We start from the raw sequence: 14053 nt of genomic DNA, 5'->3' as shown, positions 1-14053 counted from the left end.
CTGACTCTTTTTTTTTTTGGTGGCTGGCTGGTGTGGGGATCTGAACCCTCGACCTTGGTGTCTGTCTCCCTCTTATAAGGACCCTGTGGTTGGGCCACCTGGATAATAATCCAGGATAATCTCCCACCTCAAAATTCTTAATCACACCTGCAAAGCCTCTTGTGCCATGTGAGGTAATCGATTCACGGCTTCCAGGGATTAGGACATGGACATGGTTGGGGGGTCGTTATTCAGCTGACCACAATACCCTCATAGGTAGATGCTGTTATTTTTATTCTCATTTGACAGATACAAAAACTGAGGTTCAGAGAAGCAAAGTCATGTGCCTGAGCTCACACAACAAGTAAACAGCAAACACAGGTTTTGAACTCTGGGCTTTGTTTTGGTGTCTGCCACGTCCGTCCATTTGAACTGCCTGTGTCTGGCTCTGGGGACACAGGCGAGAGTCTGGGCCCTCATAGGGGTTGGGGGGATAAGACCAGTGGGGAAGGGGCTGCCAAGGTCTGGAGGAGACTGTGCTTGGGAGAGCCCCCAAGGGCTTCCCAGACTCCTCAGCCTTCCTGGGAAGAAGGCTTTGGGATCTGAGGGGGTTTCCTGGGATGGGGGATGGCGAGAGAGGGGAGAGGCTAGAAATCAACTGGCTAGTCTGTCTCAAGACTATTTCCTTGGAAAGTGGGGTGACAATGGGGCCAGTCCATCCAGGAAACCCTGCCTGGGACCCAAGGTCACCACCAACTTACTAACTCAGCCACAGAGAGGGTGGACATATAGTCACTCAGGGGGCTTTTGGTGGGGATACCTGCTGAAAAGTGTCAGTGGGTGGCTAGAGGTGCCACTCCCTGCCTCCACCCCCTGCTTCCCATCATAAGCCCCCCTTGGCCATTCCAAGGCAGATCCTACTTTCCCTCCCCAACCCTACCACCTACGGACGAAGTTGGGGGCAGAGGGAGTTCCTTTTCCAGAATTTTCCACCTCCAACCTCACCACATGAGCTTACCTTTATCTGTCCTTAACACCTCCTCTTCTCCCCACCAGACTGTGAGCCCCAGGAGGTCAGCAACTACAATCTGAACCTCGAAATTTCACAGTGACAACTTTTTTTTTTTTTTTTTTTTTTTTGGTGGCTGGCCAGTGCGAGGATCCAAACCCATGACCTTGGTGTTACCAGCTCCACGCTTTCCAAAGTGAGCTGGCCGGTCAGCCCTGAAATGATAACTTTCAAGCATGCAGAAGAATTGCATTTTAGAATTAATAATTTCAGTACTTGCCTTATCACAAATCTCTCCACCCATCCGTCCCTCTACCATCCTTCAATTCATCTTATTTTTTTACACATTTCAAAGTAAGTTACAGACATGAGTACTTCCCGAGATCAACATTTGTTTTCCACTCTCTTTACTTTTTTTTTTTTTTTTTTTGGTGGCTGGCTGGTAAGGGGATCGAACCCTTGACCTTGGTGTTATCAACACCACGCTCTAACCAAGTGAGCTAACTGGCCAGACCCCGAGAGAGTAGATTTTAAGTGTCTCACCGCACACACAAAAATTAGTATGTGAGGTGATGCACATGCTAACGGGTTTGATTTAGTCATTCCACAATGTATACTTATATCAAAACATCACGTTGTGCACCATAAAGATATACAATTTTTGTTGATTAAAAAAATAATGAAAATTATGAAGAATGAAACGTACAATCAAGTGTTTTCTCTCAGCTTTTAACAAACACATTTACCTGTTTAATTCAAACTCATCAATATACAGAATATCACCCCAGAAAGTCCTTTCATGGTCCTCAACCTCTGCTGCCAGGCCACGTTTTCACTTTTTTTCCCACCCTAGAATAGTGTTGCCTGTTCTAGAACTTCACAGAAAGAGGCTCATACAGTCTACAGTATTTTGTGGAAAGCTGTTTCCATTTAGCCCATGGTTTTTCAGATTCCTGTGTGTCAAGTGACTTTGACCTTGTTCTCCATTGGAATTCCAGGGCCTGGCATTGAACAGGTGCCAGAGAAATGTTTATGGATGAGAAGATGATTGCATGAATGAAACTGTCCCTTGCTTACTGGAGACTTGCTCTACCACCAGCTTAGACTTACCTACCTCCAGCTTTTCCATCCTCTCTGCCTCTCTGGCCAACCTCCTGTTTGATTGACGGAAGCAGCAGCCCTCCAGTATTCATCTTTTGTGCCTCCAAAAGACCCCTCCTTGTCAGGGAGTCACCAACCCATCACCTTATCTTCGTTCAAGGCTCCTGCTTCCTTCCTTAGGGCTCGAATTCCAAGGATCAGAGACCCTCTGGACCCTGCTTCCCAGGCCCCTAGTTTTATCATCCCACGAAAACATGTTTGTTATCAAGCACGTGTCAGCACTGCCTGCTTCCTGCCTTCCTCCCTGATCAGTTTCAACTTCTGGCTTCACTTCCTCCCCTTCTGACCTGCTCTGAAATAAACCCCTCCACCTGGGGTCAGAACTGCTGAAGTCTCTCCTGGGTTAAGAAATCCCCTCCCTGAGCAATCAGAACCTGGGAGGGGACGATGGGGCAACCACTTTGGGAAACTGTTTGTTGGTTTCTTATAAAGTTACATGTTCACCTATTATCTGTCCCACTCCTAAGTATTTACCCAAGAGAAGTGAAAACTTATAAGATCCACGCAAAGATTTGTGTCAGAATAGTCACAGCTGCTTAATTTATAGTATTCATAATGGAAACGATCCAAACATCCATCCACAGGTGAACAGATACATGAATTATAGTCTGACCACAGAATGACTCAGGAAAAAGAAAGGGGAGCAAAGTATTGAAATATACTAACATAGATAGATCTCAAAAACATCATGCACAGAGAAAATATCAAGAGAGGAAAAACGTGTCTATGGTATGATCCAATGTATATGAAATTTTGCAAACAACAAGTCAAATCAATAGTGATAGAAGTTATCAGTTGGTTAGTGCACAGTGTTATAACACCAAGGTCAAGGGCTTGGATCCCTGTACTGGCCAGCCGCCAATACCCCCCCTCCAAAACCAAAAGCAAAACCAACAAAAAAGGTAGTGATAGCAAAAAAATAAAATACTTAGGAATTGAGTTAACCAAGGATGTGAAAAATCTCTATAATGAGAACTACAAACCACTCCTGAGAGAAATTAGAGAGGATACAAGAAGATGGAAAGATATCCCATGCTCTTGGATTGGAAGAATCAACATAGTGAAAATGTCCATACTTCCCAAAGTGATATACAAGTTCAATGCAATCCCCACCAAAATTCCAAAGACACTTTTCTCAGAAATGGAAAGAACTATCCAGACATTTATATGGAATAATAAAAGACCATGCATAGCCAAAGCAATGCTGAGCAAAAAAAAAAAAAAGATGGAGGCATACACTACCTGACTTTAAACTATACTACAAAGCTATAATAACCAAAACAGTATGGTACTGGCATAAAAACAGACACACTGATCAATGGAATAGAATAGAGAATCCAGAAATCAACCCACACACCTACAGCCATCTGATCTTTGACAAAGGCACCAAGCCTATTCACTGGGGAAGAGACTGCCTCTTTAGCAAATGGTCCTGGGAGAACTGGATATCAATATGTAGGAGAATGAAACTAGACCCATACCTTTCGCCATACACTAAAGTCAACTCAAAATGGATTAAAGAATTAAATATACACCCTGAAACAATAAAACTTCTTAAAGAAAACATAGGAGAGACACTTCAGGAAATAGGACTGGACACAGACTTCATGAATACGACCCCAAAAGCATGGGCAACCAAAGGAAAAATAAACAAATGGGATTATATCAAACTAAAGAGCTTCTGCACAGCAAAAGAAACAATTAGCAGAGTTAAAAGACAACCAACAGAGTGGGAGAAAATATTTGCAAAATATACATCTGACAAAGGATTAATATCCAGAATATACAAGGAACTCAAACAACTTTACAAGAAGAAAACAAGCAACCCAATTAAAAAATGGGCAAAAGAGCTAAGTAGGCATTTCTCTAAGGAAGATATACAAATGGACAACAGACATATGAAAAAATGCTCAACATCACTCAGCATCCGGGAAATGGAAATCAAAACCACACTGAGATAACATCTCACCCCAGTTAGGATGGCTAAAATCCAAAAGACTCTGAACGATAAATGCTGACGAGGTTGCGGAGAAAAAGGAACTCTCATACATTGTTGGTGGGACTGCAAAATGGTGCAGCCTCTATGGAAAATGGTATGGAGGTTCCTCAAACAATTGCAGATAGATGTACCATACGACCCAGCTATCCCACTGTTGGGAATATACCCAGAGGAATGGAAATCATCAAGTAGAAGGCATACCTGTTCCCCAATGTTCATCGCAGCACTCTTTACAATAGCCAAGAGTTGGAACCAGCCCAAGTGTCCATCATTGGATGAGTGGATACGGAAAATGTGGTACATCTACACAATGGAATACTACTCAGCTATAAAAACGAATGAAATACTGCCATTTGCAACAACATGGATGGACCTTGAGAGAATTATATTAAGTGAAACAAGTCAGGCACAGAAAGAGAAATACCACATGTTCTCACTTATTGGTGGGAGCTAAAAATTAATAAATAAATTCACACACACACACACACACACACACACACACACACACACAAAACCGGGGGGGGGGAGAAGACATAACAATCACAATTACTTGAAGTTGATACAACAAGTGAACAGAAAGGACATTGTTGGGTGGGAGGGGAGAGAGGGAGGAGGGAGGGAGGTTTCGGTGATGGGCCACAATAATCAACCACATTGTATATCGACATAATAAAATTAAGAAAAACAAACAAACAAACAAACAAACAAAAAAAAAGTAGTGATAGAAAGTAGATCAATGGGGCCTGGGCAGGGCTGGGGGTTGTCCCAGAAGGGACAGAAGAGAATTTTAGGGGTTGATGGAAATATTTTATATCTTGAATGTCATGATGGCTATATAGCTGTATACATTTGTCTAAACTTATTGAATTGTAAGCTTGAAATGGGTGTATTTAAACAATTTTATTCAAATTTTAAGTTTTGGTAATATATACATAAAAATTTTCCATCTTAACCATTTTTAAGTATACAGTTCAGTAGTGTTAAGTATATTCACAGTGTTGTGCAACCAATCTCTAGAATTTTTTTATCTTGCAAAATGGAAACTTTACCCATTAAATAAAAACTACCCCTCCCCCCTCCCCCCAGTACCTACCATTCAACTTTCTATGAATCTAACTACCCTGGGGATGTCATATACATGAAATCATACCATATGTCTTTTTGTGGCTGGATTATTTCACTGAGCATAATGTCCTCAAGGTTCACCCATGTCATGCATAGCATGTGTTAAAATTTCCTTCCTTTTTACGACTGAATGATATTCCACTCCATGTATACACCGTATTTTGTTTATCTGTTTATCCATCTATAGACACTTGGGTTGCTTCTACCTTTGACTATTGTAAATAATGCTGATACAGGAAGTGCTCAGTTTCCCTGGGCTTGGGTTTCAGGACAGGCCTCTGGCTTTGCAGCCTCTCCCTGAGGTCTCAGGCCCCTCCTCTGAGCGCTCCCCTGGAGGAAAGTTACTGCTGCCAGTTAGACTTATTTTTAGCACCAACATGGGGAAAATGAGACCACAAGGTGCTGGCTTATGCAATCCAGTGGCTGGGCATACTCAGTAGACAGCACAGAACATTCTGGTGCATAAAACTGGGAACCACCCCCTTAATTGAATATTCATTAGATAGAAAAACTATAAAAGCTGAATCCCAGCTGAAGTCAGGGTAGTTGCTCACTTTCCTGGAGGCAACAGTACTTTGCTGGCTGAGATGTGTACACTTTACTTTGCATCAAACTTGATTTCAGCAAGCAGCTACTCGTTCTCTTGAGCCAGCCTGCACTTTGTACTGAACTTTAAGTATGTTTTTCTGGCTTTTGTGTTAGACTTGATGTCTGTACTGAACTTTTACTTTTGTGTTAGACTTGGTGTGGGCCCTGCTCAGTCCCTGGAGCTAGGCGGCACTCTCTCCATGGAACCTGTATTTCTTATGTATTAAACTTGTTCTCACTTTCTACTGTGACTCTGCCCTTGAATTCTTTCCTGTGGCAGAGTCAAGAACCTGGTGAGAGGACAGGGTGGGTTGAGGCCGACGATCAGGCCCCCCAGACCCTGCTTCTGACATCAGTGCTGCTATGAACATGGGAGTACAAACACTCTACTTTCTATTCTTTTAGTTACCCACAAATGGAATTCCTGGAGCATATGGTAATTCTATTTTTAATTTTTTGAGGTCCACCATACTGTTTTCCATAGTCGCTTCGCCACTCTGCGTTCTTACCAACAATGCACAAAGGTTCCAATTTCTCCACATCCTCACCAACGTTTGTTACATTCTATATATATATATTTTTTTTTGATAGAAGCTATACTACTAATAGATGTAATATATGGGTGCATTTTACCTTATAGAAATTACACCTCAAGTGAGTTGATCTTTAAACTTTTTTTACTTCGTTTTTTGGTAGCTAGCTGGTATGGGGATTTGAACCCTTGACCTTGGTTCAAGGTTACTTGAACACTGATTTTACTAACCGAGCTAACCAGACAGCCCTTAAAACTTCTTTTTAAAGCAGAAGAATTATAGCTGGAGCACATGCAAACCAGGATTGTTCAAGACAGAGACATACGGCCACCCCAGATAAGATCAGTTACATGTGTGTATTGTTGGGTGAAGAGGGGGTTACAGAGACATCCCAAGTGGTGACTCCCATATTACAGATGTTAAAAGTTGGTTACAGGAGAGTTTACAGTGGCTTTTATTGAGTTGCATTATTTCCATGGGAGTGAACTTTCAGAACTATTAAGGTGTGTTACAAAATAGTCCCAGGTTTTTGCTACTATGTTGTAAGTAGTTACTGTCCTGTTATGGGTGAGTTCCAGGTAAGGTCTTGTACTAGTTTCCTATGGCTGCTGAAACAAATTACCTCAAACTTAGTGGCTTAAGAAAAGGCAAATTTATCTCATAGTTCTGGAGATCAGAAATCTGATGCCAATCTCACTGGGCTAAAATCAAGATGCTGGTAGGGTTGCATCTCTGTGGAGGTTCTACGAGAAAATCCATTTTCTTGCCTTATTTAACTTCCAGAGGCTGCTGGTATGCTGTGAATGCTCCTGTCCTCCCAGAATTCATATATTGAAACCTAATCCTCAAGGTTATGGCATTTAGAGATGGAGCTTTTGTGAAGTGATTACATCATGAGGGTGGAGTCCTCGTGAATGGGATTAGCGCCCTTATAAAAGAGCCCCCAAAAGCCACCCTGCCCCTTCTAGTATGCAAGGACACAGCAATAAGACGTCATCCATGAACCAGAAAGCAAGCCATCACCAGACATCAAATCTGCTGGCGCCTCGATCCTGGACCTCTCAGCCTCTGGAACTGTGAGCAATAATTTCTGTTGTTTCTAAGCCTCCCAATCTATGGTATTTTGTAGTCAGTTGGTCAGAAGTGTGGGTGGCCTGGGGACCCCCAAACTTGCAGCTGGTGTCTAGAGTGAGGACAGTCTTGTTGGGTACTATGCCTTTAACCTGTGGGTGGGGTCTGCACTGACTCTACATGGTTAATGGTAGGATTGCATTGCAGAATTACAGGACATTGTCCTGGATTATCTTGTTGTCCTTATGTGTTCCCATAGGAAAGTGACAGAGGGAGATTTGACACAGAAGAAAGCCATGTGACTACAGAAGCAAGATGCCACCCTACTGTCATTGAAGATGGAAGAAAGAGCCAGGAGCCAAGGAATGTGAGGAATTTAGCTCTAAGAGCTGGAAAAGGCAAGGAAACAGGTTCTTCCCTAGAGCTTCCAGAGGGACCCTGGCCCTAGCAAATCCTTGACTGCAGCCCAGTGAAACTTGTTACAGCAGCAGCAGCAGCAGCAGCAAACTCATACAGTCCTCCTCGCAATGGTCTGGAAATCTATCAGTCTGGAGTTCAATCCACTGGGCAAGTCAGATGGATCCTGGGGTTTTGGGGTGCCTGGTCCTGGGCTGCAGTGAGGAGGATTGGGGGCTGGCTGGTTTCAGTGCTGAAAGACTTCCATCTGGCCAGGCAATTTGGATGGTGTTCTTACCTCTTCCTGCTCAGTCAATGCTGTCACAGCGGGCAGCCTGTAGTTCTGGACTCAGTTCTGCACAGAACTAGAAGCTGCTAGCCTGTCACTCCCCTCAGTTGGACCTGTCTCCACTGGAAATTCACAGAGAGCCTCCAGGTCCACAGGATGGAAGCAGCATACTTTGAGAGTGCGGGGTGAATTCAGATCAGAAGTCCCCAGTTGATAAAGCCAGAGTCTATGCCACCCACAGCCCCATATGAGTTCAGCCATCCTCCACACCTTCCAACCTCCTGGCCTTTCTCTTGCTGGGCCTTCTTCTGGCAAAGCCTTTTTTCCCCAGCTTCACCTGCTAAAATCCCATTGTTCCTGGGAAGTCCATCTTCTTTGGTATGTATTTCCTGATCACCCCACACAATGGTCACGGACCCTAGGTGCCCAGGGCAGAAGGGACCTGCTCATCAAATCAGGTCAGCTTCTTTCCTACCTGCCCCAGGGCATTGCCTCAGGCTGCCTGTCATCTCCAAAATGGGGTGACAGTCTTCTCCCAAAACAGGACCACCACTGCAGTATCTCAGCACAGTCCCTTTCCCCAAAGACAAAGATGGCTCCTCCAAATGAACCAAGTGTCATTCCTCCATTAATCCCTTCATTACATCACTGGCCACATTGTTCCTGTGCCCATCCACACCAGAATGAGGAGGTCCAGAGGTAAGGACTGGGTCTGACCCATTTCTGTGTCCCCAGCACCCTCTGATGCAAGCCTTGTGCCAGGTGCTAAGGAGGTCACAGTGCTGAATGGGAAACTGCCCTCACCCTTCAAGTCCTCCTGGCCCAGAGCAGGTTACCCGCTAGGTTGGGGGCATCACAGTGTCAGAGGTCACCACAGAGATCAGGTGTCACTCACAGAGATCATATCAGTGTCTTTGGGAAAAAGCTTAGAACAGCCCGCCAGAGCCAGGAGAGAGATTTATTTCTCAAATGTTTATTGATGCTCCCTCAGACTGGAAAGGCAGCTCCCAGTGTGGGGGAAAATGCAGGAAAACCCAACCGCTCCATCCCTCAGTCTCTTGACTGTGGTTGTAGAGAGAGGTAGGGTCAAATCACCTGAATTTAGGGGAGGAAATTTTGGAGCAGATAGAGGTTAGGGTAGGTCACTGTGTGGGGGGTTGTGATGAGCTTGGAGCGGAGGTCCCTGAGCGCAGGCACGGGACAAGGTGAGTTGTGCTGGGTGGTTCTCAGTAGTGGTGGATGGAAAAAAAGTCTTTGGCAGTGGGCGCCAGAAGCCCAGATGGAGCGAGGCATACCATGTGACACCGTGATACCGCGTGAGGCAGTGGCGTGGCTGCGGGGCACTGGGCGGGGTCAGCAGCTGAGCCTCTTCTCACAGATCCAGCCATCCCTTTCGCTGTCGCAGGGCGCATCGTTCCACAGCCCTGAGCTCAGCATCATGACACAGTCCTCGCGCCCCATAGCGTCATTGGGCTCTCCCTGGTTCCAGTGGCTGCAATGGTTGAGTGGGGATATTGCGTGGAGTCTAGGCTGAGAATGGATCTGGGGTCCAGCCTTCCTTTCCAGGGTCTCGACTGTTCATAGCTTGAGTCTATCCTAGACACCCTGAGTACCTAACTTGAGCATGCACGGGGAGACAACTTTCTAATGCCGAGAATTGAAACCTCAGCCAGTTCCTGGGTCCCAGCCTGCCCATTTCTCATAATCCAGCCCAAGCCGAGTCCCTGAAATCTGGCCGAAGCACTTCTTCTAGGTTCTTACCTGTCCTCCTCCCCAAATCTCTCCTGGAGCCCTTTACTCACCTGAAGCTGAGTGGGACTCCGTCCACCCACTGGTATCCCTGAATTTTGCGCAGGTGGCGCACGGCCCTCAGGCCCAGCCAGTAACCTCGGCCACGTGTATTCCGAGTCAGAAAGCCCTGGAAGAAGCAAAAGACGCCCCCCGCCCCAGCCTCTAGGGTCTGCCCCGCTCCACCCCACCGCCTGGGCCACGCCCGCTCAGGTGAACTCCGCCTCCCCGCGCGCACCTGTTCATCCAGGCCCCCAACGATCACCAGGTGAGCGCCGGAGCCCGCGCATTGGCGCTGCGCCTCCCCCCAAGTGGTCTGCGTCACTGAGAAAAAGTAGCACGAGCCCTCGAAGGGCAGCCACGAGGCGGGGCACTGCTTGCAGGAGCCTGCAGGGTGGTGAGGGTCAGAGAGGTGGAGTTGCTACCGGGTGGACGAGGTTGGGGGAGTTGTTGGACAGAGGTCAAAGGCGGGCAGGGAGGATCCTGGAAGCTCGAGGCCCACGAACAGGGTCCACTTGCCTCCCTGACCCCAGCCCGTCTTGCTCACTGTTCTGGAACCTGATGGCCTCCAGCACCCGGAACAGCTCATTGCGGATGTTTTCGCGGTCCCTGCCCGCTTCTGCCAAGCCCTGGGTCACTGCGAGGTGAAAGGAGTCGCGATTAGAGCTGGGATTAAGGTAAGGAGCAGGCTCATAACCAGGTAAAGGTCATGATCCTTGTGCACGGTCAGTTCACAGACGGAGCCAGGGTCAAGAAGGACGTCAGGATCGAGGATTGTCAGGATCCAGGTGTGCCTGGGGTTAGGAGTTGTAGTCAAGGTCAGAGGCCAGAGGTCAGAGTCAGGATGGGGGGCCCGATGGGGGTCGGGGGCAGGATCACAGGACAGGGCCGGGGCTCGGGGTTCAAGGCAAGCCCAGCACTCACTGCGCTCACGAAGCTCTTTCAGGGCGCTCTCCTGCTCGATCAACTTGGCTTCCGTCTCCAAAATATCAGCGTGCGTTGTCTGCAGCTGTGCCCGCGTCCCCAAGCCTGGGATTGGCAGGGAGAGGGCGGTGGAGGGAAAGGGGGGCGCAGAAGGCGAGGAAGGGGCGGGACCTCGGAGACCAGCCAGCCACGCCCCCACCCGCCGTAAGCCCCGCCCCCGGGCCGCCTCCCATCCCGCCCACAAGCCCACCCCCAGCCACCAGGCTCGGGATGGAACCCCTCTCACAGCAGCTATTGCAGGCCCTGATGTCCTCCCCCAGGGTATCGATCACCGCCGTCTGCTTGGAGACTGGAAGGATACCCCGCGCGCGCACACTCCCGGTCACACGGGGAAATACAAGGGACAACCTTCCCCACTATGCAGACAGCCGCGAAGACCGTAAGGTCCCCACCTCCCCACTACCCTGTCTCCCGGGTCCCAGGCACTCCCGCCGCGCACACCCCGGGGGCCCAGGTGCCACCGCGCGGCACGCACCGTTTGTCCTCAGCTGGTCCTGGCTGCCGAGAAGCGCCCCGCGCTCCGTGGAGGCTGCGGAGAGAGGCTGCTGCAGGCGCCGCCGGGGGGCTCCGGAACCCTCCCCTGGCTTAGGGGCTGCGGGGTCCCCCGTCTTGGGACCCACAGAGGGGCAGGCAGGTGTACAGCGCAGGCAATGCTCACACATTGATAAAGAGAAACACACAGAGACGTGCACACCCACGCATGCCCTCACGTGTACACACGTGGGCGTGCACACAGCCCGGAGATGTACACGCACTCTGTTCACACGTGCTCACACTCAGACCCAGCCAGTTGTGCACGACCGACCCAGCTGGTGCGCCCTGAAGGGAGGAGGTTTGTGTCCCCAGGAGGGCCACACACAACCTCTCCCCATTAAGGGGTCACTCACCTCTGGACAACAGGATGCTCAGAATGAGAGCCCACAGGACTGTGGTGACCAGGACAGCCAGGGCCAGGAGAAGGGGTCTCTGCCTGCAGTGCTCCCAGCCTCCGCGGTGCCCTGGGAGAACATGGAGGGACTGCTGGATACCCCAGGATTGAGCCCGGGATGCTTGGGTTCCTCCCAGAAAACGGAGCCTCAGAGACGTTAAGTAACCTGTCCACAGTCACACAGGCTTTATGTGGCAGAGGTGGAATTTGGATCCAGGTCCAACTGGCTCTGTGTCCTGTGGTGTCTGTCCTGCCACCACTACCTGGATTCCACTTGCTTCTTCCCCTCCCTCCCCTTTCAAACACCAGAGAGTTCTGGAGGAAGGGACCCAAGGGAGGCCACGGGGGTCCCTGTTACTCATACCTCCGTGGAACGCCTGGGACCCACTGCCAAGCTTGCTGTACCTGTCGGTGTCCATGGTGGTGCAGGTGCCCAGCCCTCAGCAGAGATATAAATTTAGCACCCACCCCCACCCTGGCCCCACCCACTCTCCTTTCCTTTCTTCCCATTTCCTGTGCCTCAAATCCTGGTAACAGGGACCCACTGACCAGTCACAGGGCTGGGCCGTTTCTGGGCTGGACTGGGTGGGGCGAGGCAATTCCAGCCTCCCTGTCCTGACAGTGGCAGCTACATGCCCGGGCTGGTGCTGGTGGCTTCTCTTTGCAGCTTGGCCCCCATCTCCTGCAGGCCTGGGGCTGGGCCTCCTCCTGATATGGATGTGCTGAATCTGGTCAAGTTCTGAGCCCTGCTGTTTCCTGAGAAAGACCCCTCAGGCGTGGCCACCAGGACAGTTCATCTTCCCTCCTCGAGTCCCCTGCAGGTGCCTGCCAGAGGCTGGGTCTGACCCTGACTTTAATTTAATCCCTTTGCAGCAGAAGGCAGGAAGAGATGTTTGCGGAGGTGGTGCTCAGCTAAGCTGCTGGACTCTACTACTGGGTGGGTGGGAGGCTGGGGGTGTGTGTAGTATGAGCTCCTAGAAGCCTCAGCTTCTCCTCTGTGAAAAGGGGGACAGTGGCAGGGGCTCCCTCACAGGGACGCTGTGATAAGGAAGTGAGGTTATGCACGTCAAACCCAGCAGCATCTCAGGCACGTGGAACACTAATGTTCATGCATCCTTTCAACAAGTGTCGAACACTTACCATATGCCAGACGCTGATCTGAGATCTGGGGCTGCATCAGTGAACAAAATAAGCAAATCCCTTCCTCTTTGGTGCTGACATTCCAGTGGGGGACAGAGGGGGACAGACCCCATGCTAAACGTAATAAACATAATTTAAAAAGTAAGTTATATAGCACAGTGGTTAAATCAGGGCCAATTATCACTCTGGGCACTTTCGGTAATGCCTAGAACATTTTTGATTGTTACAACTTGGGGTGTGTGTATGTGTGTGTCTGTATTCCTGGCATCTAGTGAACAGAGAGCGGGGATGCTGCTCAAAACACTACAATACACAGAACAGCCCCTCACAGCAAAGAATGATCCAGTCCCCAGTGTCAGTAGTGCAAAGGGTGGGAACCCTAAAACGGTAGTTTTAAAAGTGCTATGAAAACAGTGAAAGGAAGAAAAAGTCAAGTAGGATAAAGGGCTTGGGCGGGCTGGGGCTTGGGCAATGGGCAGGAGGTAGGGTGACCAGAGCGAGCCTTGCTGAGAAGATAAAAAATAATTTTTTTTTTGAGTGCAGATACTTTATTTGTCTGTGATCATAGAAGACAGAAGTGAGTAAGTGGGAGAGTGAAAGAGGGAAAGGAGGAAGGTCAATGTGGTGTTAGATTATCAGTGTCACATCTGAGAAGCATCGAACACGATTTGCCATCTGACAGGTAGGATTGGATCATGTATCCGCCAGCTTCAGTTTCCCATCAGTTCAAGGTTCCTCCCCTGGTGTGAATTTCCTTGCACTACAGTTTCAAAGGCTGGGAAGTCCGAAGTCCAGGGAACACATCTGTTGAGGGCTTTCTTCTTGATGAGGTGACTCCCTCCAGCAACTCAGGGTATCACATGGCTAGATAATCTGTTATTTATTATTATTTTTTAATTGAGCATTGACTAGGATGTCCCAGCCCCTCTTGTAGATAAATAATCACACTCCATCTTCTTGAGCCTTTCAACAACACTCAGAAATAGTAACCATCATCCACATTTTATTTTAAAATGTTATTCAATTTCTGTTTTCCTGCTTTTTTCCAGGAAGAGATGAAGGA

At 48.5% G+C, this 14053-nt stretch overlaps 1 protein-coding gene and 1 non-coding gene across 2 annotated transcripts; both read right to left on the bottom strand.

Moving 5' to 3' along the window:
• Positions 1-1424: 1424 nt before the first annotated feature.
• On the bottom strand, positions 1425-1498 carry TRNAI-GAU (transfer RNA isoleucine (anticodon GAU)). Its single transcript has one exon. It is a non-coding gene; the product is annotated as a tRNA-Ile (tRNA).
• An 8005-nt stretch (positions 1499-9503) lies between these two features.
• On the bottom strand, positions 9504-12269 carry LOC134387546 (C-type lectin domain family 4 member G-like). Its single transcript, XM_063109994.1, has 9 exons — positions 12215-12269; positions 11810-11920; positions 11398-11451; positions 11149-11211; positions 10863-10967; positions 10486-10575; positions 10177-10325; positions 9953-10068; positions 9504-9642 (listed from the first exon to the last, which is right to left on the bottom strand). Exons 1-9 carry the CDS (start codon positions 12267-12269, stop codon positions 9504-9506), a joined length of 882 nt encoding a protein of 293 aa, XP_062966064.1.
• Positions 12270-14053: the final 1784 nt, after the last annotated feature.

Source organism: Cynocephalus volans, chromosome 10 (assembly GCF_027409185.1).
Source record: "Cynocephalus volans isolate mCynVol1 chromosome 10, mCynVol1.pri, whole genome shotgun sequence".
Lineage (NCBI taxonomy): Eukaryota > Metazoa > Chordata > Mammalia > Dermoptera > Cynocephalidae > Cynocephalus > Cynocephalus volans.
Note: the sequence above shows the minus strand (reverse complement) of the source record. Positions and strands in the feature narration are given on the sequence as shown.